The sequence below is a fragment of the Oncorhynchus mykiss genome, chromosome 23 (genome assembly GCF_013265735.2).
Source record: "Oncorhynchus mykiss isolate Arlee chromosome 23, USDA_OmykA_1.1, whole genome shotgun sequence".
Taxonomy (NCBI): Eukaryota; Metazoa; Chordata; class Actinopteri; order Salmoniformes; family Salmonidae; genus Oncorhynchus; species Oncorhynchus mykiss.
In genome coordinates this window covers 1,351,999-1,376,085 of record NC_048587.1, presented here as the reverse complement: position 1 = coordinate 1,376,085, position 24,087 = coordinate 1,351,999, and the positions used below count along the sequence as shown (strand labels likewise).

The 24,087-nt window shown below is 45.5% G+C and overlaps 1 protein-coding gene across 4 annotated transcripts in view; it reads left to right on the top strand.

Annotated features, from left to right (window-relative positions):
• Window positions 1-23,105, top strand: part of LOC110517589 (regulator of G-protein signaling 7-like) — a 133,632-nt gene extending 110,527 nt beyond the window's left edge. The window contains exons 13-18 of one of the 4 annotated variants that reach the window (XR_005039161.1): window positions 1,821-1,946; window positions 10,842-11,028; window positions 12,903-12,992; window positions 20,038-20,074; window positions 21,083-21,467; window positions 21,584-23,105. Coding sequence is in view for 3 of the 4 variants with exons in the window: in XM_036960122.1 (XP_036816017.1) it covers window positions 1,821-1,946; window positions 10,842-11,028; window positions 12,903-12,992; window positions 20,038-20,058 (424 nt within the window). In the remaining variant the exon portion in view is untranslated. Of the gene's footprint in view, window positions 1-1,820; window positions 1,947-10,841; window positions 11,029-12,902; window positions 12,993-20,037; window positions 20,075-21,082 lie in introns of all 4 variants that reach the window. The other 3 variants (XM_036960122.1, XM_036960121.1, XM_036960123.1) reach the window with 3 other exon arrangements.
• Window positions 23,106-24,087: the final 982 nt, after the last annotated feature.

Sequence of the window (24,087 nt, the reverse complement as noted above, 5' to 3'; positions counted from 1 at the left end):
TCTGTGTTGTTATTAAGTAGTGAGTGGCTGGCCAGGCTAGGGAAGGTACTGAGAAGAGGCCCAGCAGTCAGTACAGTCTGTGTTGTTATTAAGTAGTGAGTGGCTGGCCAGGCTAGGGAAGGTACTGAGAAGAGGCCCAGCAGTCAGTACAGTCTGTGTTGTTATTAAGTAGTGAGTGGCTGGCCAGGCTAGGGAAGGTACTGAGAAGAGGCCCAGCAGTCTGTGTTGTTATTAAGTAGTGAGTGGCTGGCCAGGCTAGGGAAGGTACTGAGAAGAGGCCCAGCAGTCAGTACAGTCTGTGTTGTTATTAAGTAGTGAGTGGCTGGCCAGGCTAGGGAAGGTACTGAGAAGAGGCCCAGCAGTCAGTACAGTCTGTGTTGTTATTATGTAGTGAGTGGCTGGCCAGGCTAGGGAAGGTACTGAGAAGAGGCCCAGCAGTCAGTACAGTCTGTGTTGTTATTAAGTAGTGAGTGGCTGGCCAGGCTAGGGAAGGTACTGAGAAGAGGCCCAGCAGTCAGGACGGTCTGTGTTGTATTCAATGAATAAACAACCTTTCAAATATCTTCTTTGAGTGTAGAGCCTCTCGCAACACAAGTTGTTTCATGAACCAATCTCTCTCTATGGTAAGGAGCCTGTAGTGGGGCGGCAGCATAGCCTAGTGGTTAGAGTGTTGGACCAGTAACCAGCAGGTAGCCTAGTGGTTAGAGCGTTGGGCCAGTGACCAGCAGGTAGCCTAGTGGTTAGAGCGTTGGGCCAGTGACCAGCAGGTAGCCTAGTGGTTAGAGCGTTGGGCCAGTGACCAGCAGGTAGCCTAGTGGTTAGAGCGTTGGGCCAGTAACCAGCAGGTAGTCTAGTGGTTAGAGCGTTGGGCCAGTAACCAGCAGGTAGCCTAGTGGTTAGAGCGTTGGGCCAGTAACCAGCAGGTAGTCTAGTGGTTAGAGCAGGTAGCCTAGTGGTTAGAGCGTTAAGCCAGTGACCAGCAGGTAGCCTAGTGGTTAGAGCGTTGGGCCAGTGACCAGCAGGTAGCCTAGTGGTTAGAGCGTTGGGCCAGTGACCAGCAGGTAGCCTAGTGGTTAGAGCGTTGGGCCAGTGACCAGCAGGTAGCCTAGTGGTTAGAGCGTTGGGCCAGTGACCAGCAGGTAGCCTAGTGGTTAGAGCGTTGGGCCAGTGACCAGCAGGTTGCCTAGTGGTTAGAGCGTTGGGCCAGTAACCAGCAGGTAGCCTAGTGGTTAGAGTGTTGAGCCAGTGACCAGCAGGTAGTCTAGTAGTTAGAGCAGGTAGCCTAGTGGTTAGAGCGTTGGGCCAGTGACCAGCAGGTAGCCTAGTGGTTAGAGCGTTGGGCCAGTGACCAGCAGGTAGCCTAGTGGTTAGAGCGTTGGGCCAGTGACCAGCAGGTAGCCTAGTGGTTAGAGCGTTGGGCCAGTGACCAGCAGGTAGCCTAGTGGTTAGAGCGTTGGGCCAGTGACCAGCAGGTAGCCTAGTGGTTAGAGCGTTGGGCCAGTGACCAGCAGGTAGCCTAGTGGTTAGAGCGTTGGGCCAGTGACCAGCAGGTAGCCTAGTGGTTAGAGCGTTGGGCCAGTGACCAGCAGGTAGCCTAGTGGTTAGAGCGTTGGGCCAGTAACCAGCAGGTAGCCTAGTGGTTAGAGTGTTAGACTAGTAATCAAAAGGTTGCAAGATCGAATCCCCGAGCTGACAAGGTCAAATCTGTCGTCTGCCACTGAACAAGGCAGTTAACCCACTGTTCCTAGGCCGTCATTAAAAATAAGAATGTGTTCTTAACTTAAATAAAGGTCAAATTAAAAAAATATCTGTCTCTGTAGTAAGGAGCCGGGCCAGCTGAGAGTGAAGAGGTGGGGCTTTGGGATTAACGAGGTGTTGAAGGATCCTGTTGGGAGAGAACAGTTCCTCAAGTTCCTGGAGTCAGAGTTCAGCTCAGAGAACCTCAGGTATGTCTACTGTTCTTTACTCTGTATTATACTCTACTCTAGTACTCTACGGTACTCTAGTACTCTACTCTAGTACTCTAGTCTAGTATAGTACTCTACTATGGAATATAAACACGTGTTTCAACTGGCCTGTAGTAGAATTTAATTTGCTCTCTGGCTCCCTCTGCTTGACATAATTCCCAATGCTGCTACAGGACTGTAGACATACTGGAAGAGCTTCCTGTCAGATTACTGTTGTTTGGAGCGTATAGATGTTGACATGCTGGAAGAGCTTCCTGTCAGGTTACTGTAGTTTGGAGCGTATAGATGTTGACATGCTGGAAGAGCTTCCTGTCAGGTTACTGTTGTTTGGAGCGTATAGATGTTGACATGCTGGAAGAGCTTCCTGTCAGGTTACTGTTGTTTGGAGCGTATAGATGTTGACATGCTGGAAGAGCTTCCTGTCAGGTTACTGTAGTTTGGAGCGTGTAGATGTAGACATGCTGGAAGAGCTTCCTGTCAGATTACTGTAGTTTGGAGCGTATAGATGTAGACATGCTGGAAGAGCTTCCTGTCAGATTACTGTAGTTTGGAGCGTATAGATGTTGACATGCTGGAAGAGCTTCCTGTCAGATTACTGTAGTTTGGAGCATATAGATGTTGACATGCTGGAAGAGATTCCTGTCAGGTTACTGTAGTTTGGAGCGTATAGATGTTGACATGCTGGAAGAGCTTCCTGTCAGGTTACTGTAGTTTGGAGCGTATAGATGTTGACATGCTGGAAGAGCTTCCTGTCAGGTTACTGTAGTTTGGAGCGTATAGATGTAGACATGCTGGAAGAGCTTCCTGTCAGGTTACTGTAGTTTGGAGCGTATAGATGTAGACATACTGGAAGAGCTTCCTGTCAGATTACTGTAGTTTGGAGCGTATAGATGTAGACATACTGGAAGAGCTTCCTGTCAGATTACTGTAGTTTGGAGCGTGAACTGTGATGCAGATATATCTGATTTATACTGTCACTAATATTCAATCAGTACTCAACCAGCAGAGCTGGTGTTTTGGCGTTGTGGAGAGGTGGATCTGTGATGGAGTTGTCAAATTGGTGAGCAGCTGCTCGTGTGGTCATTGTCACTAAGCCGCTTCCATCCCACTCCTGTCAGAAATACAGACGGAGAAAGCGTAGGCTCTATATAAAAATAATGACTCAAATTGAAAATCGTTCAAAGGAAATAATGAGGATTTCTATCAGTCTAATCCAGGTGTAGATTACATCTCACATTCCATTGTTCAAACTTGTAAACGAGGCTGGGTTTTATCTTAATGCTACGCCGTGCAGCCAATGGCAACGTCCGCTTTAGGTATAATGCCGCGAGTCGCTTGTGGATTGGACAGCTCTAACACGGTTTCACAGCCATCACCGCCAAAACAACGGCTAGGTAGGTGTCGGCTCGTTCGTAAGGAAAGTGGCTGAGGGAACCATGTCGGTACACAAAGCTACCTTTCCACATACCTCCTGTCCCTACTTGTGTCCTGAACAGGACCCCGTTCAATTTATATTTGTATTTACTTGACAATGTTATTGTACGGAATAGGTCACCTGTAACGTCACAATTTCGCTTCTCACTTCCAGTGAACATGTTTAACATTCCTTTATCTGTCTGTGGTTCTGTTGTTTAACATTCCTTTATCTGTCTGTGGTTCTGTTGTTTAACATTCCTGTATCTGTCTGTGGTTCTGTTGTTTAACATTCCTTTATCTGTCTGTGGTTCTGTTGTTTAACATTCCTTTATCTGTCTGTGGTTCTGTTGTTTAACATTCCTGTATCTGTCTGTGGTTCTATTGTTTAACATTCCTTTATCTGTCTGTGGTTCTGTTGTTTAACATTCCTTTATCTGTCTGTGGTTCTGTTGTGTAACATTCCTTTATCTGTCTGTGGTTCTGTTGATGTGTTTAACATTCTTTTATCTGTCTGTGGTTCTGTTGTCTAACATTCCTTTATCTGTCTGTGGTTATGTTGTTTAACATTCCTTTATCTGTCTGTGGTTCTGTTGTTTAACATTCCTTTATCTGTCTGTGGTTCTGTTGTTTAACATTCCTTTATCTGTCTGTGGTTCTGTTGATGTGTTAAACATTCCTTTATCTGTCTGTGGTTCTGTTGTTTAACATTCCTTTATCTGTCTGTGGTTCTGTTGTTGTGTTTAACATTCCTTTATCTGTCTGTGGTTCTGTTGATGTGTTTAACATTCCTTTATATGTATGTGGTTCTGTTGTTTAACATTCCTTTATCTGTCTGTGGTTCTGTTGTTTAACATTCCTTTATCTGTCTGTGGTTATGTTGTTTAACATTCCTTTATCTGTCTGTGGTTCTGTTGTTTAACATTCCGTTATCTGCCTGTGGTTCTGTTTAACATTCCTGTATCTGCCTGTGGTTCTGTTGTTTAACATTCCTTTATCTGTATGTGGTTCTGTTGTTTAACATTCCTTTATCTGTCTGTGGTTATGTTGTTTAACATTCCTTTATCTGTCTGTGGTTCTGTTGTTGTGTTTAACATTCCTTTATCTGTCTGTGGTTCTGTTGTTTAACATTCCTTTATCTGTCTGTGGTTCTGTTGATGTGTTTAACATTCCTATATCTGTCTGTGGTCCAGGTTCTGTTGATGTGTTTAACATTCCTTTATCTGTCTGTGGTTCTGTTGGTGTGTTTAACATTCCTTTATCTGTCTGTGGTTCTGTTGGTGTGTTAAACATTCCTTTATCTGTCTGTGGTTCTGTTGGTGTGTTTAACATTCCTTTATCTGTCTGTGGTTCTGTTGGTGTGTTTAACATTCCTATATCTGTCTGTGGTCCAGGTTCTGTTGATGTGTTTAACATTCCTTTAACTGTCTGTGGTTCTGTTGGTGTGTTAAACATTCCTTTATCTGTCTGTGGTTCTGTTGGTGTGTTTAACTTTCCTATATCTGTCTGTGGTCCAGGTTCTGTTGATGTGTTTAACATTCCTTTATCTGTCTGTGGTTCTGTTGATGTGCTTAACATTCCTTTATCTGTCTGTGGTTCTGTTGGTGTGTTTAACATTCCTTTATCTGTCTGTGGTCCAGGTTCTGTTGATGTGTTTAACATTCCTTTATCTATCTGTGGTCCAGGTTCTGTTGGTGTGTTTAACATTCCGTTATCTGTCTGTGGTTCTGTTGGTGTGTTTAACATTCCTTTATCTGTCTGTGGTTCTGTTGTTAAACATTCCTTTATCTGTCTGTGGTTCTGTTGATGCGTTAAATATTCATTTATCTGTCTGTGGTCCAGGTTCTGTTGATGTGTTAAACATTCCTTTATCTGTCTGTGGTTCTGTTGATGTGTTTAACATTCCTTTCTGTCTGTGGTTCTGTTGATGTGCTTAACATTCCTTTATCTGTCTGTGGTCCAGGTTCTGTTGATGTGTTTAACATTCCTTTATCTGTCTGTGGTCCAGGTTCTGTTGATGTGTTTAACATTCCTTTATCTGTATGTGGTCCAGGTTCTGTTGATGTGCTTAACATTCCTTTATCTGTCTGTGGTTCGGTTGATGTGCTTAACATTCCTTTATCTGTCTGTGGTCCAGGTTCTGTTTAACATTCCTTTATCTCTCTGTGGTCCAGGTTCTGTTGTGTTAAACATTCTTTATCTGTCTGTGGTCCAGGTTCTGTTGATGCGTTTAACATTCCTTTATCTGTCTGTGGTCCAGGTTCTGTTGGTGTGTTTAACATTCCTTTATCTGTCTGTGGTTCTGTTGGTGTGTTTAACATTCCTTTTTCTGTCTGTGGTTCTGTTGATGTGTTTAACATTCCTTTATATGTATGTGGTTCTGTTGTTTAACATTCCTTTATCTGTCTGTGGTTCTGTTGTTTAACATTCCTTTATCTGTCTGTGGTTATGTTGTTTAACATTCCTTTATCTGTCTGTGGTTCTGTTGTTTAACATTCCGTTATCTGCCTGTGGTTCTGTTTAACATTCCTGTATCTGCCTGTGGTTCTGTTGTTTAACATTCCTTTATCTGTCTGTGGTTCTGTTGTTTAACATTCCTTTATCTGTCTGTGGTTATGTTGTTTAACATTCCTTTATCTGTCTGTGGTTCTGTTGTTGTGTTTAACATTCCTTTATCTGTCTGTGGTTCTGTTGTTTAACATTCCTTTATCTGTCTGTGGTTCTGTTGATGTGTTTAACATTCCTATATCTGTCTGTGGTCCAGGTTCTGTTGATGTGTTTAACATTCCTTTATCTGTCTGTGGTTCTGTTGATGTGCTTAACATTCCTTTATCTGTCTGTGGTTCTGTTGGTGTGTTTAACATTCCTTTATCTGTCTGTGGTCCAGGTTCTGTTGATGTGTTTAACATTCCTTTATCTATCTGTGGTCCAGGTTCTGTTGGTGTGTTTAACATTCCGTTATCTGTCTGTGGTTCTGTTGGTGTGTTTAACATTCCTTTATCTGTCTGTGGTTCTGTTGTTAAACATTCCTTTATCTGTCTGTGGTTCTGTTGATGCGTTAAATATTCATTTATCTGTCTGTGGTCCAGGTTCTGTTGATGTGTTAAACATTCCTTTATCTGTCTGTGGTTCTGTTGATGTGTTTAACATTCCTTTCTGTCTGTGGTTCTGTTGATGTGCTTAACATTCCTTTATCTGTCTGTGGTCCAGGTTCTGTTGATGTGTTTAACATTCCTTTATCTGTCTGTGGTCCAGGTTCTGTTGATGTGTTTAACATTCCTTTATCTGTATGTGGTCCAGGTTCTGTTGATGTGCTTCACATTCCTTTATCTGTCTGTGGTTCGGTTGATGTGCTTAACATTCCTTTATCTGTCTGTGGTCCAGGTTCTGTTTAACATTCCTTTATCTCTCTGTGGTCCAGGTTCTGTTGTGTTAAACATTCTTTATCTGTCTGTGGTCCAGGTTCTGTTGATGCGTTTAACATTCCTTTATCTGTCTGTGGTCCAGGTTCTGTTGGTGTGTTTAACATTCCTTTATCTGTCTGTGGTTCTGTTGGTGTGTTCAACATTCCTTTATCTGTCTGTGGTTCTGTTGGTGTGTTTAACATTCCTTTATCTGTCTGTGGTCCAGGTTCTGTTGTGTTAAACATTCCTTTATCTGTCTGTGGTCCAGGTTCTGTTGATGTGTTAAACATTCCTCTATCTGTCTGTGGTCCAGGTTCTGTTGATGTGCTTAACATTCCTTTATCTGTCTGTGGTCCAGGTTCTGTTGGTGTGTTTAACATTCCTTTATCTGTCTGTGGTTCTGTTGGTGTGTTTAACATTCCTTTTTTTGTCTGTGGTCCAGGTTCTGTTGTTTAACATTCCTTTATATGTCTGTGGTTCTGTTGATGTGTTAAATATTCCTTTATCTGTCTGTGGTTCTGTTGATGTGTTTAACATTCCTTTATCTGTCTGTGGTCCAGGTTCTGTTGTGTTTAACATTCCTTTATCTGTCTGTGGTCCAGGTTCTGTTGATGCGTTTAACATTCCTTTATCTGTCTGTGGTTCTGTTGTTTAACATTCCTTTATCTGTCTGTGGTCCAGGTTCTGTTGATGTGTTAAATATTCCTTTATCTGTCTGTGGTCCAGGTTCTGTTGTGTTTAACATTCCTTTATCTGTCTGTGGTCCAGGTTCTGTTGATGTGTTTAACATTCCTTTATCTGTCTGTGGTCCAGGTTCTGTTGATGTGTTAAACATTCCTTTATCTGTCTGTGGTTCTGTTGATGTGCTTAACATTCCTTTATCTGTCTGTGGTCCAGGTTCTGTTGTGTTTAACATTCCTTTATCTGTCTGTGGTTATGTTAATGTGTTTAACATTCCTTTATCTGTCTGTGGTTCTGTTGTGTTAAATATTCCTTTATCTGTCTGTGGTCCAGGTTCTGTTGATGTGTTTAACATTCCTTTATCTGTCTGTGGTCCAGGTTCTGTTGTTTAACATTCCTTTATCTGTCTGTGGTTCTGTTTATGTGTTAAATATTCCTATATCTGTCTGTGGTCCAGGTTCTGTTGATGTGTTTAACATTCCTTTATCTGTCTGTGGTTCTGTTGTTGTGTTTAACATTCCTTTATCTGTCTGTGGTCCAGGTTCTGTTGGTGTGTTTAACATTCCTTTATCTGTCTGTGGTTCTGTTGATGTCTTAAATATTCCTATATCTGTCTGTGGTTCTGTTGGTGTGTTTAACATTCCTTTATCTGTCTGTGGTCCAGGTTCTGTTGATGTTAAACATTCCTTTATCTGTCTGTGGTCCAGGTTCTGTTGATGTGTTTAACATTCCTTTATCTGTCTGTGGTCCAGGTTCTGTTGATGTGTTTAACATTCCTTTATCTGTCTGTGGTCCAGGTTCTGTTGATGTGTTTAACATTCCTTTATCTGTCTGTGGTCCAGTTTCTGTTGATGTGTTAAACATTCCTTTACCTGTCTGTGGTCCAGGTTCTGTTGATGTGCTTAACGTGCCTTTATCTGTCTGTGGTCCAGATTCTGTTGATATGTTTAACATTCCTTTATCTGTCTGTGGTCCAGGTTCTGTTGTGTTTAACATTCCTTTATCTGTCTGTGGTCCAGGTTCTGTTGATGTGCTTAACATTCCTTTATCTGTCTGTGGTCCAGGTTCTGTTGATGTGTTTAACATTCCTTTATCTGTCTGTGGTTCTGTTGGTGTGTTTAACATTCCTTTATCTGTCTGTGGTCCAGTTTCTGTTGATGTGTTAAATATTCCTTTACCTGTCTGTGGTCCAGGTTCTGTTGATGTGCTTAACATTCCTTTATCTGTCTGTGGTCCAGGTTCTGTTGATGTGTTAAACATTCCTTTATCTGTCTGTGGTCCTGGTTCTGTTGTGTTTAACATTCCTTTATCTGTCTGTGGTCCAGGTTCTGTTGTGTTAAACATTCTTTATCTGTCTGTGGTCCAGGTTCTGTTGATGTGTTTAACATTCCTTTATCTGTCTGTGGTTCTGTTGGTGTGTTAAACATTCCTTTATCTGCCTGTGGATCTGTTGGTGTGTTTAACATTCCTTTATCTGTCTGTGGTCCAGGTTCTGTTGTGTTAAACATTCCTTTATCTGTCTGTGGTCCAGGTTCTGTTGGTGTGTTTAACATTCCTTTATCTGTCTGTGGTTCTGTTGGTGTGTTAAACATTCCTTTATCTGCCTGTGGATCTGTTGGTGTGTTTAACATTCCTTTATCTGTCTTTGGTCCAGGTTCTGTTGTGTTAAACATTCCTTTATCTGTCTGTGGTCCAGGTTCTGTTGATGTGTTTAACATTCCTTTATCTGTCTGTGGTTCTGTTGATGTGTTAAACATTCCTTTATCTGTCTGTGGTTCTGTTGATGTGCTTAACATTCCTTTATCTGTCTGTGGTCAAGGTTCTGTTGATGTTAAACATTTCTTTATCTGTCTGTGGTCCAGGTTCTGTTGATGTGTTTAACATTCCTTTATCTGTCTGTGGTCCAGGTTCTGTTGATGTGTTTAACATTCCTTTATCTGTCTGTGGTCCAGGTTCTGTTGATGTGTTTAACATTCCTTTATCTGTCTGTGGTCCAGGTTCTGTTGATGTGTTTAACATTCCTTTATCTGTCTGTGGTTCTGTTGATGCGTTTAACATTCCTTTATCTGTCTGTGGTCCAGGTTCTGTTGATGTGTTTAACATTCCTTTATCTGTCTGTGGTTCTGTTGTTGTGTTTAACATTCCTTTATCTGTCTGTGGTTCTGTTGATGTGCTTAACATTCCTTTATCTGTCTGTGGTTCTGTTGATGTGCTTAACATTCCTTTATCTGTCTGTGGTCCAGGTTCTGTTGATGTGTTAAACATTCCTTTATCTGTCTGTGGTCCAGGTTCTGTTGATGTGCTTAACATTCCTTTATCTGTCTGTGGTTCTGTTGATGTGCTTAACATTCCTTTATCTGTCTGTGGTCCAGGTTCTGTTGATGTGTTAAACATTCCTTTATCTGTCTGTGGTCCAGGTTCTGTTGATGTGTTTAACATTCCTTTATCTGTCTGTGGTCCAGGTTCTGATGATGTGTTTAACATTCCTTTATCTGTCTGTGGTCCAGGTTCTGTTGATGTGTTTAACATTCCTTTATCTGTCTGTGGTCCAGGTTCTGTTGATGTGTTTAACATTCCTTTATCTGTCTGTGGTCCTGGTTCTGTTGTGTTTAACATTCCTTTATCTGTCTGTGGTCTTGGTTCTGTTGATGTGTTAAACATTCCTTTATCTGTTTGTGGTCCAGGTTCTGTTGATGTTAAACATTTCTTTATCTGTCTGTGGTCCAGGTTCTGTTGTGTTTAACATTCCTTTATCTGTCTGTGGTCCAGGTTCTGTTGATGTGTTTAACATTCCTTTATCTGTCTGTGGTCTAGGTTCTGTTGATGTGTTTAACATTCCTTTATCTGTCTGTGGTCCAGGTTCTGTTGATGTGTTTAACATTCCTGTATCTGTCTGTGGTCCAGGTTCTGTTGATGTGTTTAACATTCCTTTATCTGTCTGTGGTCCAGGTTCTGTTGATGTGTTAAACATTCCTTTATCTGTCTGTGGTCCAGGTTATGTTAATGTGTTTAACATTCCTTTATCTGTCTGTGGTCCAGGTTCTGTTGTGTTTAACATTCCTTTATCTGTCTGTGGTCCAGGTTCTGTTGATGTGTTTAACATTCCTTTATCTGTCTGTGGTCCAGGTTCTGTTGTGTTTAACATTCCTTTATCTGTCTGTGGTCCAGGTTCTGTTGATGTGTTTAACATTCCTTTATCTGTCTGTGGTCCAGGTTCTGTTGTGTTTAACATTCCTTTATCTGTCTGTGGTCCAGGTTCTGTTGTGCTTAACATTCCTTTATCTGTCTGTGGTTCTGTTGTTTAACATTCCTTTATCTGTCTGTGGTCCAGGTTCTGTTGATGTGTTAAACATTCCTTTATCTGTCTGTGGTCCAGGTTCTGGCTGGCGGTTCAGGAGGTGAAGAAGAGGCCGATTCGGGAGGTCCCTACAAGGGTCCAGGAGATCTGGCAGGAGTTCTTGGCCCCAGGGGCCCCCAGTGCCATTAACGTTGACTCCAAGAGCTACGACAAGACCACACAGAATGTCAAGGACCCCGGACGATACGCCTTCGAGGACGCACAGGTCTGTGAGGAGTCAGGAAGTAGTGTTCTGAATGGGGAGAGTAATACTGCAGCTGAATAGGAACAATGTTCTGATTAATTACTTCTTTGTGACTCTCCGGCCCGTTTATACCTGGTGCTAACATGCGTCCTTTGTCCTTTCTTGTCCAGATTCTGATTTTGCCCACATTTTTAGACAGGTGTTAGAATGGAGTGAGGTTATTGGTGGGTTGGTTCACAGTAAGGTTAGAATGGAGTGGGGTTATTGGTGGGTTGGTTCACAGTAAGGTTAGAATGGAGTGGGGTTATTGGTGGGTTAGTACACAGTAAGGTTAGAATGGAGTGGGGTTATTGGTGGGTTGGAATGGAGTGGGGTTATTGGTGGGTTGGTACACAGTAAGGTTGGAATGGAGTGGGGTTATTGGTGGGTTGGTTCACAGTAAGGTTGGAATGGAGTGGGGTTATTGGTGGGTTAGAATGGAGTGGGGTTATTGGTGGGTTGGTACACAGTAAGGTTGGAATGGAGTGGGGTTATTGGTGGGTTGGTACACAGTAAGGTTGGTATGGAGTGGGGTTATTGGTGGGTTGGTTTACAGTAAGGTTAGAATGAAGTGGGGTTGTCGGTGGGTTGGTACACAGTAAGGTTGGTATGGAGTGGGGTTATTGGTGGGTTGGTTTACAGTAAGGTTGGAATGGAGTGGAGTTATTGGTGGGTTTGAATGGAGTGTGGTTATTGGTGGGTTGGTACACAGTAAGGTTGGAATGGAGTGGGGTTATTGGTGGGTTGGTACACAGTAAGGTTGGTATAGAGTGGGGTTATTGGTGGGTTGGTTTACAGTAAGGTTGGAATGGAGTGGAGTTATTGGTGGGTTGGAATGGAGTGTGGTTATTGGTGGGTTGGGACACAGTAAGGTTGGAATGGAGTGGGGTTATTGGTGGGTTGGAACACAGTAAGGTTAGAATGGAGTGGGGTTATTGGTGGGTTGGTACACAGTAAGGTTAGAATGGAGTGGGGTTGTCGGTGGGTTGGTACACAGTAAGGTTAGAATGGAGTGGGGTTATTGGTGGGTTGGAATGGAGTGCGGTTATTGGTGGGTTGGAACACAGTAAGGTTGGAGTGGGGTTATTGGTGGGTTGGAACACAGTAAGGTTATAATGGAGTGGGGTTATTGGTGGGTTGCTACACAGTAAGGTTAGAATGGAGTGGGGTTATTGGTGGGTTGGTTCACAGTAAGGTTAGAATGGAGTGGGGTTGTCGGTGGGTTGGTTTACAGTAAGGTTAGAATGGAGTGGGGTTGTCGGTGGGTTGGTTTACAGTAAGGTTGGAATGGAGTGGGGTTATTGGTGGGTTAGAATGGAGTGGCGTTATTGGTGGGTCTGTAAACAGTAAGGTTGGAATGGAGTGGGTTATTGGTGGGTTAGAATGGAGTGGGGTTATTGGTGGGTTAGAATGGAGTGGGGTTATTGGTGGGTCTCTACACAGTAAGGTTAGAATGGAGTGGGGTTATTGGTGGGTTATAATGGAGTGGGGTTATTGGTGGGTTATAATGGAGTGGGGTTATTGGTGGGTTATAATGGAGTGGGGTTATTGGTGGGTTAGAATGGAGTGGGGTTATTGGTGGGTTAGAATGGAGTGGGGTTATTGGTGGGTTAGAATGGAGTGGGGTTATTGGTGGGTTAGAATGGAGTGGGGTTATTGGTGGGTTAGAATGGAGTGGGGTTATTAGTGGGTCTCTACACAGTAAGGTTAGAATGGAGTGGGGTTATTGGTGGGTTAGAATGGAGTGGGGTTATTGGTGGGTTAGAATGGAGTGGGGTTATTGGTGGGTTAGAATGGAGTGGGGTTATTGGTGGGTCTGTAAACAGTAAGATTGGAATGTACCTTCTCTGTTTCAGGAGCACATCTACAAGCTGATGAAGAGTGATTCCTACAGCCGCTTCCTCCGCTCTACTTTCTACCAGGAGCTGCTACAGGCCAAGAAGAAGGTAAACAACTGGCTGAGGAGGCCGGACGTCTGACTCTGGGTCACAGCTGTATCTGTGGAGGATTACAGCAGCTCGGGACGGACGGATGGATGAGAGGTTCAATACAGAGCAGAGGAATTACACTCCAAATCAATTTATGAAAACATCAGTCAAATATCAAATCACAAGACAATATAATCTCATTGTATTGGCAGCAGAGCCAGCAGGACAGGGTGATCAGGAAGCTCAACTATGGTGTCGACAGTACAGCACCTATCACTATGAATGTCTTCCCTCCCGTCTCTACCTCTTTCAGCTCATCCATAGAGCTGTGAATGTCTTCCATCCAGTGTCTATCACACTTCAGCTTTCTTGTCGGGGCTGAAATACTCTGGTAAACACGATAAGTGGTGTAGGGGCTGAAACACTGGTAAACACGGTAAGTGGTGTAGGGGCTGAAACACTCTGGTAAACACGGTAAGTGGTGTAGGGGCTGAAACACTGGTAAACAGGGTAAGTGGTTTAAGGGCTGAAACACACTGGTAAACAGGGTAAGTGGTGTAGGGGCTGAAACACTCTGGTAAACAGGGTAAGTGGTGTAGGGGCTGAAACACTCTGGTAAACAGGGTAAGTGGTGTAGGGGCTGAAACACTCTGGTAAACAGGGTAAGTGGTGTAGGGGCTGAAACACTGGTAAACAGGGTAAGTGGTGTAGGGGCTGAAACACTGGTAAACAGGGTAAGTGGTGTAGGGGCTGAAACACTGGTAAACAGGGTAAGTGGTTTAAGGGCTGAAAATGCGAAGTGATGCGTGTTTACAGACTCTACTAGGTCTTTATCCTTACCACACTGACTCACAGCAGTCTGGTCCATCGTTACCACACTGACTCACAGCAGTCTGGTCCATCGTTACCACATTGACTCACAGCAGTCTGGTCCGTCGTTACCACACTGACTCACAGCAGTCTGGTGCATCGTTACCACACTGACTCACAGCAGTCAGGTCCATCGTTACCACACTGACTCACAGCAGTCTGGTCCGTCGTTACCACACTGACTCACAGCAGTCTGGTGCGTCGTTACCACACTGACTCACAGCAGTCTGGTCCATCGTTACCACACTGACTCACAGCAGTCTGGTGCATCGTTACCACACTGACTCACAGCAGTCTGGTCCATCGTTACCACACTGACTCATAGCAGTCTGGTCCATCGTTACCACACTGACTCACAGCAGTCTAGTGCATCGTTACCACACTGACTCACAGCAGTCTGGTCCATCGTTACCACAATGACTAATAGCTGTCTGGTCCATCGTTACCACACTGACTCACAGCAGTCTGGTCCATCGTTACCACACTGACTCACAGCAGTCTGGCGCATCGTTACCACACTGACTCACAGCAGTCTGGTGCATCGTTCGTTACCACACTGACTCACAGCAGTCTGGTCCATTGTTACCACACTGACTCACAGCAGTCTGGTCCATCGTTACCACACTGACTCACAGCAGTCTGGTGCGTCGTTACCACACTGACTCACAGCGGTCTGGTGCATCGTTACCACACTGACTCACAGCAGTCTGGTGCGTCGTTACCACACTGACTCACAGCAGTCTGGTCCATCGTTACCACACTGACTCACAGCAGTCTGGTGCATCGTTACCACACTGACTCACAGCAGTCTGGTCCATCGTTACCACACTGACTCACAGCAGTCTGGTGCATCGTTACCACACTGACTCACAGCAGTCTAGTGCATCGTTACCACACTGACTCACAGCAGTCTGGTCCATCGTTACCACAATGACTAATAGCTGTCTGGTCCATCGTTACCACACTGACTCACAGCAGTCTGGTCCATCGTTACCACACTGACTCACAGCAGTCTGGCGCATCGTTACCACACTGACTCACAGCAGTCTGGTGCATCGTTCGTTACCACACTGACTTACAGCAGTCTGGTCCATCGTTACCACACTGACTCACAGCAGTCTGGTCCATCGTTACCACACTGACTCACAGCAGTCTGGTGCGTCGTTACCACACTGACTCACAGCGGTCTGGTGCATCGTTACCACACTGACTCACAGCAGTCTGGTGCGTCGTTACCACACTGACTCACAGCAGTCTGGTCCATCGTTACCACACTGACTCACAGCAGTCTGGTGCATCGTTACCACACTGACTCACAGCAGTCTGGTCCATCGTTACCACACTGACTCACAGCAGTCTGGTCCATCGTTACCACACTGACTCACAGCAGTCTGGTCCATCGTTACCACACTGACTCACAGCAGTCTGGTGCGTCGTTACCACACGGACTCACAGCAGTCTGGTGCATCGTTACCACACTGACTCACAGCAGTCTGGTCCATCGTTACCACACTGACTCACAGCAGTCTGGTGCGTCGTTACCACACTGACTCACAGCAGTCTGGTCCATCGTTACCACACTGACTCACAGCAGTCTGGTGCATCGTTACCACACTGACTCACAGCAGTCTGGTCCATCGTTAACACACTGACTCACTGCAGTCTGGTCCATCGTTACCACACTGACTCACAGCAGTCTGGTCCATCGTTAACACACTGACTCACAGCAGTCTGGTCCATCGTTACCACACTGACTCATAGCAGTCTGGTGCATCGTTAACACATTGACTCACAGCAGTCTGGTCCATCGTTACCACACTGACTCACTGCAGTCTGGTCCATCGTTACCACACTGACTCACAGCAGTCTGGTCCATCGTTAACACACTGACTCACAGCAGTCTGGTCCATCGTTAACATACTGACTCACAGCAGTCTGGTCCATCGTTACCACACTGACTCACAGCAGTCTGGTCCATCGTTACCACACTGACTCACAGCAGTCTGGTCCATCGTTACCACATTGACTCACAGCAGTCTGGTCCGTCGTTACCACACTGACTCACAGCAGTCTGGTGCGTCGTTACCACACTGACTCACAGCAGTCAGGTCCATCGTTACCACACTGACTCACAGCAGTCTGGTCCGTCGTTACCACACTGACTCACAGCAGTCTGGTGCGTCGTTACCACACTGACTCACAGCAGTCTGGTCCATCGTTACCACACTGACTCACAGCAGTCTGGTGCATCGTTACCACACTGACTCACAGCAGTCTGGTCCATCGTTACCACACTGACTCATAGCAGTCTGGTCCATCGTTACCACACTGACTCACAGCAGTCTAGTGCATCGTTACCACACTGACTCACAGCAGTCTGGTCCATCGTTACCACAATGACTAATAGCTGTCTGGTCCATCGTTACCACACTGACTCACAGCAGTCTGGTCCATCGTTACCACACTGACTCACAGCAGTCTGGCGCATCGTTACCACACTGACTCACAGCAGTCTGGTGCATCGTTCGTTACCACACTGACTCACAGCAGTCTGGTCCATCGTTACCACACTGACTCACAGCAGTCTGGTCCATCGTTACCACACTGACTCACAGCAGTCTGGTGCGTCGTTACCACACTGACTCACAGCGGTCTGGTGCATCGTTACCACACTGACTCACAGCAGTCTGGTGCGTCGTTACCACACTGACTCACAGCAGTCTGGTCCATCGTTACCACACTGACTCACAGCAGTCTGGTGCATCGTTACCACACTGACTCACAGCAGTCTGGTCCATCGTTACCACACTGACTCACAGCAGTCTGGTGCATCGTTACCACACTGACTCACAGCAGTCTAGTGCATCGTTACCACACTGACTCACAGCAGTCTGGTCCATCGTTACCACAATGACTAATAGCTGTCTGGTCCATCGTTACCACACTGACTCACAGCAGTCTGGTCCATCGTTACCACACTGACTCACAGCAGTCTGGCGCATCGTTACCACACTGACTCACAGCAGTCTGGTGCATCGTTCGTTACCACACTGACTTACAGCAGTCTGGTCCATCGTTACCACACTGACTCACAGCAGTCTGGTCCATCGTTACCACACTGACTCACAGCAGTCTGGTGCGTCGTTACCACACTGACTCACAGCGGTCTGGTGCATCGTTACCACACTGACTCACAGCAGTCTGGTGCGTCGTTACCACACTGACTCACAGCAGTCTGGCGCATCGTTACCACACTGACTCACAGCAGTCTGGTGCATCGTTACCACACTGACTCACAGCAGTCTGGTCCATCGTTACCACACTGACTCACAGCAGTCTGGTCCATCGTTACCACACTGACTCACAGCAGTCTGGTCCATCGTTACCACACTGACTCATAGCAGTCTGGTGCGTCGTTACCACACGGACTCACAGCAGTCTGGTGCATCGTTACCACACTGACTCACAGCAGTCTGGTCCATCGTTACCACACTGACTCACAGCAGTCTGGTGCGTCGTTACCACACTGACTCACAGCAGTCTGGTCCATCGTTACCACACTGACTCACAGCAGTCTGGTGCATCGTTACCACACTGACTCACAGCAGTCTGGTCCATCGTTAACACACTGACTCACTGCAGTCTGGTCCATCGTTACCACACTGACTCACAGCAGTCTGGTCCATCGTTAACACACTGACTCACAGCAGTCTGGTCCATCGTTACCACACTGACTCATAGCAGTCTGGTGCATCGTTAACACATTGACTCACAGCAGTCTGGTCCATCGTTAACACACTGACTCACAGCAGTCTGGTCCATCGTTACCACACTGACTCACTGCAGTCTGGTCCATCGTTACCACACTGACTCACAGCAGTCTGGTCCATCGTTAACACACTGACTCACAGCAGTCTGGTCCATCGTTAACATACTGACTCACAGCAGTCTGGTCCATCGTTACCACACTGACTCACAGCAGTCTGGCCCATCGTTACCACACTGACTCACAGCAGTCTAGTGCATCGTTACCACACTGACTCACAGCAGTCTGGTCCATCGTTACCACAATGACTCATAGCTGTCTGGTCCATCGTTACCACACTGACTCACAGCAGTCTGGTCCATCGTTACCACACTGACTCACAGCAGTCTGGCGCATCGTTACCACACTGACTCACAGCAGTCTGGTGCATCGTTCGTTACCACACTGACTCACAGCAGTCTGGTCCATCGTTACCACACTGACTCACAGCAGTCTGGTGCATCGTTACCACACTGACTCACAGCAGTCTGGTGCATCGTTACCACACTGACTCACAGCAGTCTGGTCCATCGTTACCACACCGACTCACAGCAGTCTGGTGCATCGTTACCACACTGACTCACAGCAGTCTGGTGCGTCGTTACCACACTGACTCACAGCAGTCTGGTCCGTCGTTACCACACCGACTCACAGCAGTCTGGTGCATCGTTAACACACTGACTCACAGCAGTCTGGTCCATCGTTAACATACTGACTCACAGCAGTCTGGTCCATCGTTAACACACTGACTCACAGCAGTCTGGTCCATCGTTACCACACTGACTCACAGCAGTCTGGTGCATCGTTACCACACTGACTCACAGCAGTCTGGTCCATCGTTACCACACTGACTCACAGCAGTCTGGTGCATCGTTACCACACCGACTCACAGCAGTCTGGTCCATCGTTACCACACCGACTCACAGCAGTCTGGTGCATCGTTACCACACCGACTCACAGCAGTCTGGTGCATCGTTACCACACCGACTCACAGCAGTCTGGTGCATCGTTACCACACCGACTCACAGCAGTCTGGTGCATCGTTACCACACTGACTCACAGCAGTCTGGTCCATCGTTACCACACCGACTCACAGCAGTCTGGTCCATCGTTAACATACTGACTCACAGCAGTCTGGTCCATCGTTACCACACTGACTCACAGCAGTCTGGTCCATCGTTACCACACTGACTCACAGCAGTCTAGTCCATCGTTACCACACTGACTCACAGCAGTCTGGTCCATCGTTACCACAATGACTCATAGCTGTCTGGTCCATCGTTACCACACTGACTCACAGCAGTCTGGTCCATCGTTACCACACTGACTCACAGCAGTCTGGCGCATCGTTACCACACTGACTCACAGCAGTCTGGTGCATCGTTCGTTACCACACTGACTCACAGCAGTCTGGTCCATCGTTACCACACTGACTCACAGCAGTCTGGTGCATCGTTACCACACTGACTCACAGCAGTCTGGTGCATCGTTACCACACTGACTCACAGCAGTCTGGTCCATCGTTACCACACCGACTCACAGCAGTCTGGTGCATCGTTACCACACTGACTCACAGCAGTCTGGTGCGTCGTTACCACACTGACTCACAGCAGTCTGGTCCGTCGTTACCACACCGACTCACAGCAGTCTGGTGCATCGTTAACACACTGACTCACAGCAGTCTGGTCCATCGTTAACATACTGACTCACAGCAGTCTGGTCCATCGTTAACACACTGACTCACAGCAGTCTGGTCCATCGTTACCACACTGACTCACAGCAGTCTGGTGCATCGTTACCACACTGACTCACAGCAGTCTGGTCCATCGTTACCACACTGACTCACAGCAGTCTGGTGCATCGTTACCACACCGACTCACAGCAGTCTGGTCCATCGTTACCACACCGACTCACAGCAGTCTGGTGCATCGTTACCACACCGACTCACAGCAGTCTGGTGCATCGTTACCACACCGACTCACAGCAGTCTGGTGCATCGTTACCACACCGACTCACAGCAGTCTGGTGCATCGTTACCACACTGACTCACAGCAGTCTGGTCCATCGTTACCACACCGACTCACAGCAGTCTGGTGCATCGTTACCACACTGACTCACAGCAGTCTGGTCCATTGTGTCAATGATCCCATTCAAAAAGATTTTCCCTCCGCATATCACAATGATCTTGAAACCCTCCTTTGTGGTTTACAATTTTGAACATTGTCCTTCATAAAAAATGAAATATCTGCTGAGTCGACTGCAATGTAAGATTTGAGACTTGTCCACATGATGAGTAGATATAGATATAGTATATATGTACAGATATATGCACTGAGATGGTGATATGCAGGCTGTGGTTAATTTATCCCATTTTATTTTTGTCCACAGAAAAGTAAGAACTTATTCTGAGGAACTCCACTTCCAGGTAAAGATGATTATAACCGTAACCGCTGACCTTTAACCCTTCACCTTACATACACCTAACCCCTGACCTTTAACCCCTAACTCTACATACACCTAATCCCAGCTTCATGTCCACTCCCCAGCCCCACCCCACCCTAACCTCAGCTTCATGTCTGCTCCACCCTAACCCCTAACCTCTAACCCCAGCTTCATGTCCACTCCCCAGCTCCACCCTAACCCCAGCTTCATGTCCACTCTCCAGCTCTACCCTAACCCCTAACCTCAGCTTCATGTCCACTCCCCAATTCAACCCTAACCCCTAACCTCAGCTTCATGTCCACTCCCCAGCTCTACCCTAACCCCAGCTTCATGTCCACTCCCCAGATCCACCCTAACCCCTAACCCCTAACCCCAGCTTCATGTCCACTCCCCAGTTCTACTCTAACCCCTAACCCCAGCTTCATGTCCACTCCCCAGTTCTACTCTAACCTCTAACCCCAGCTTCATGTCCACTCCCCAGTTCTACTCTAACCTCTAACCCCAGCTTTATGTCCACTCCCCAGATCCACCCTAACCCCTAACCTCTAACCCCAGCTTCATGTCCACTCCCCAGCTCCACCCTAACCCCTAACCTCTAACCCCAGCTTCATGTCCCTAAAACACTATGCTATACAAAGTGTGTCCTATTTAGTGCTTGACTTGTAACTCAAATGTGACAGATCGAGGGCTTGATCCAATCAGATCTGAGACAACAGAATAGCAGTGCTGTTGTTTTAAGTTAGGCCATGTCGGAGGTTTCACTGTGTTGGAGCTGTGAAGATCCCGGCTGTTATACCTAACGCGGATGCTTCTAGTCGTATCAGTATAAATCCTATGCAGCCTTGTTACAAGACTGGAATGTGTTCTAAGCTACACCTCCATTGTGCTGATAGAAATCCTTATTATATTAGTTGAGGGATTTTCTAATTATGACCTTCGTTATTTTCTATTAAAAAAACAAAACTTTCTCCTTCGTTCTCTCTAACGCGAGAGTGGGACAGGTGTGGCTCCGTGACAACGATCACAACTGCAGCGGCTCACCGACGTGACTTCGGCTCCAACACAGTGGCTCCAACACAGTAGCTCCAACACAGTGGCTCCAACACAGTGGCTCCAACACAGTGGCTCCAACACAGTGGCTCCAACACAGTGGCTCCAACACAGTACCCACCTATAAGCCAATGAGGAAACCGCTGCTATCTGGTATCGCTGGGTTATAAAGTTAGATCTGATTGAATCCAGGCCTTAGGGATCTATGTTATATGTATCGCTGAAGCATTACAGATCACATTGATAGAACATTTTAAAGGTAACCTCTGATTGAGGGGACATGTGAAGCGTTTACAGTGAAATGAGCTAACGCAGAAACATTGAAGGTAAATTTCAATTGGGTTGGGTAACAATGAACTTCACGATACTTAATTGAATAGACTCCTTATTGAATCTAGGCCTTAGTATCAATCCTCTGTCTATTTGTCTCCTTTTTTTTTAGGTCAAATCATTTAGATGGAATCACCCTGGAACAATGTAATGTTTTAGCCTTAGGAGAGAGAGGAGAGAGGACCAGATCATTTGTACATTAATGTAATGTTTTAGGGAGAGAGAGGAGGACCAGATCATTTGTACATTAATGTAGTGTTTTAGCCTTGGGGGAGAGAGGAGAGAGGACCAGATCATTTGTACATTAATGTAATGTTTTAGCCTTGGGGGAGAGAGGAGATGGGACCAGATCATTTGTACATTAATGTAATGTTTTAGGGAGAGAGAGGAGAGAGGACCAGATCATTTGTACATTAATGTAATGTTTTAGCCTTGGGGGAGAGAGGAGATGGGACCAGATCATTTGTACATGAATGTAATGTTTTAGGGAGAAAGAGGAGAGAGGACCAGATCATTTGTACATTAATGTAATGTTTTAGGGAGAGAGAGGAGAGAGGACCAGATCATTTGTACATTAATGTAGTCTTGTCCGTCTCGAGGATCCACCACTCGACAGACAGACAAGTAGGTCTGACGTGAAAGGAGTTGATTTCCTATCCTGACATTTCATTCTGTCCCCAGCAGTACAAAAAATTAGGATCAAGGCCTCTTGGACTTTTTGTTGTTGTTGTTGTTGTTGTTGTTGTTGTTGATAGACATTCAAGTGAACTCACAAATGCCTTGTCCTCTATGAACATACCATTAGCTACGTATCAACTGGATCTCATCGGTGTGCGTCTCCAACTCCATCAAGTGAACTCACAAATGCCTTGTCCTCTATGAACATACCATTAGCTACGTATCAACTGGATCTCATCGCTGTGTCTCCAACTCCATCAAGTGAACTCACAAATGCCTTGTCCTCTATGAACATACCATTAGCTACGTATCAACTGGATCTCATCGCTGTGCGTCTCCAACTCCATCAAGTGAACTCACAAATGCCTTGTCCTCTATGAACATACCATTAGCTACGTATCAACTGGATCTCATCGGTGTGCGTCTCCAACTCCATCAAGTGAACTCACAAATGCCTTGTCCTCTATGAACATACCATTAGCTACGTATCAACTGGATCTCATCGCTGTGCGTCTCCCAACTCCATCGCAAGCTGGGAATAACGTGTCAAATATGTAAACAAAACAAAAAACAAGACATGCTAAAAAAAAATGAATCTGTCAAACCAAGAAACATCTTCTTGTAGCTCTATTGGATTATGTTCGTCATTGACTGCCATTCCCAGGAAGCACTGCTAGAGATGATGTATTCTCATGATTAAGTCATGATTAAGGCAGTTTATACATTTTTTTTAACATTACAATAGATTCATAACAGATTTCTCAACACACTAAGTGTTATGCAGTACTTACCATGAATAGCGTCTCCGTGAACGCGGGAACATAGCGCAGGTCTTAAGCACTACGGATTGAATCGAGCCCCAAATGTCTCATTGGTTTATTTTTCTATCACATTTAAATGTTTTCCACTCACTGATTGGATGTATTAAAGCTACAACCGTTACCGGTTTTACATGACTCATATTTCTGGAACATTTTATTTCAAGGGTACCTATGTAGACGTTTTAACACATTAATTACCCATAACCCATGAATGTGTTGGTTATGAAATCCAATCAAGTGTTACCAATATTTCTGTAAATGTCCCTCTTGACAGTTGGTCCTCTGGTACCGGACCGAGCTGATCTCAGATCAGTTCTCTCTTCAGAATGTAAACAAAAAACCCTAACTGGATTATGTGAAGAGTGGTATCACTCTGGATCACGTGGTGAGTGATATCACTCTGGATTACGTGAAAGGTGATATCACCCTGGGTTATGTGGAGAGTGATATCACCCTGGGTTATGTGGAGAGTGATATCACCCTGGGTTATGTGGAGAGTGATATCACTCTGGGTTATGTGGAGAGTGATATCACTCTGGGTTATGTGGAGAGTGATATCACTCTGGGTTATGTGGAGAGTGATATCACTCTGGGTTATGTGGAGAGTGATATCACTCTGGGTTATGTGGAGAGTGATATCACTCTGGGTTATGTGGAGAGTGATATCACTCTGGGTTATGTGGAGAGTGATATCACTCTGGGTTATGTGGAGAGTGATATCACTCTGGGTTATGTAGAGAGTGATATCACCCTGGATTATGTGGAGAGTGATATCACTCTGGGTTATGTGGAGAGTGATATCACTCTGGGTTATGTGGAGAGTGATATCACTCTGGGTTATGTGGAGAGTGATATCACTCTGGGTTATGTGGAGAGTGATATCACTCTGGGTTATGTGGAGAGTGATATCACTCTGGGTTATGTGGAGAGTGATATCACTCTGGGTTATGTGGAGAGTGATATCACTCTGGGTTATGTGGAGAGTGATATCACCCTGGGTTATGTAGAGAGTGATATCACCCTGGGTTATGTGGAGAGTGATATCACTCTGGGTTATGTGGAGAGTGATATCACTCTGGGTTATGTGGAGAGTGATATCACTCTGGGTTATGTGGAG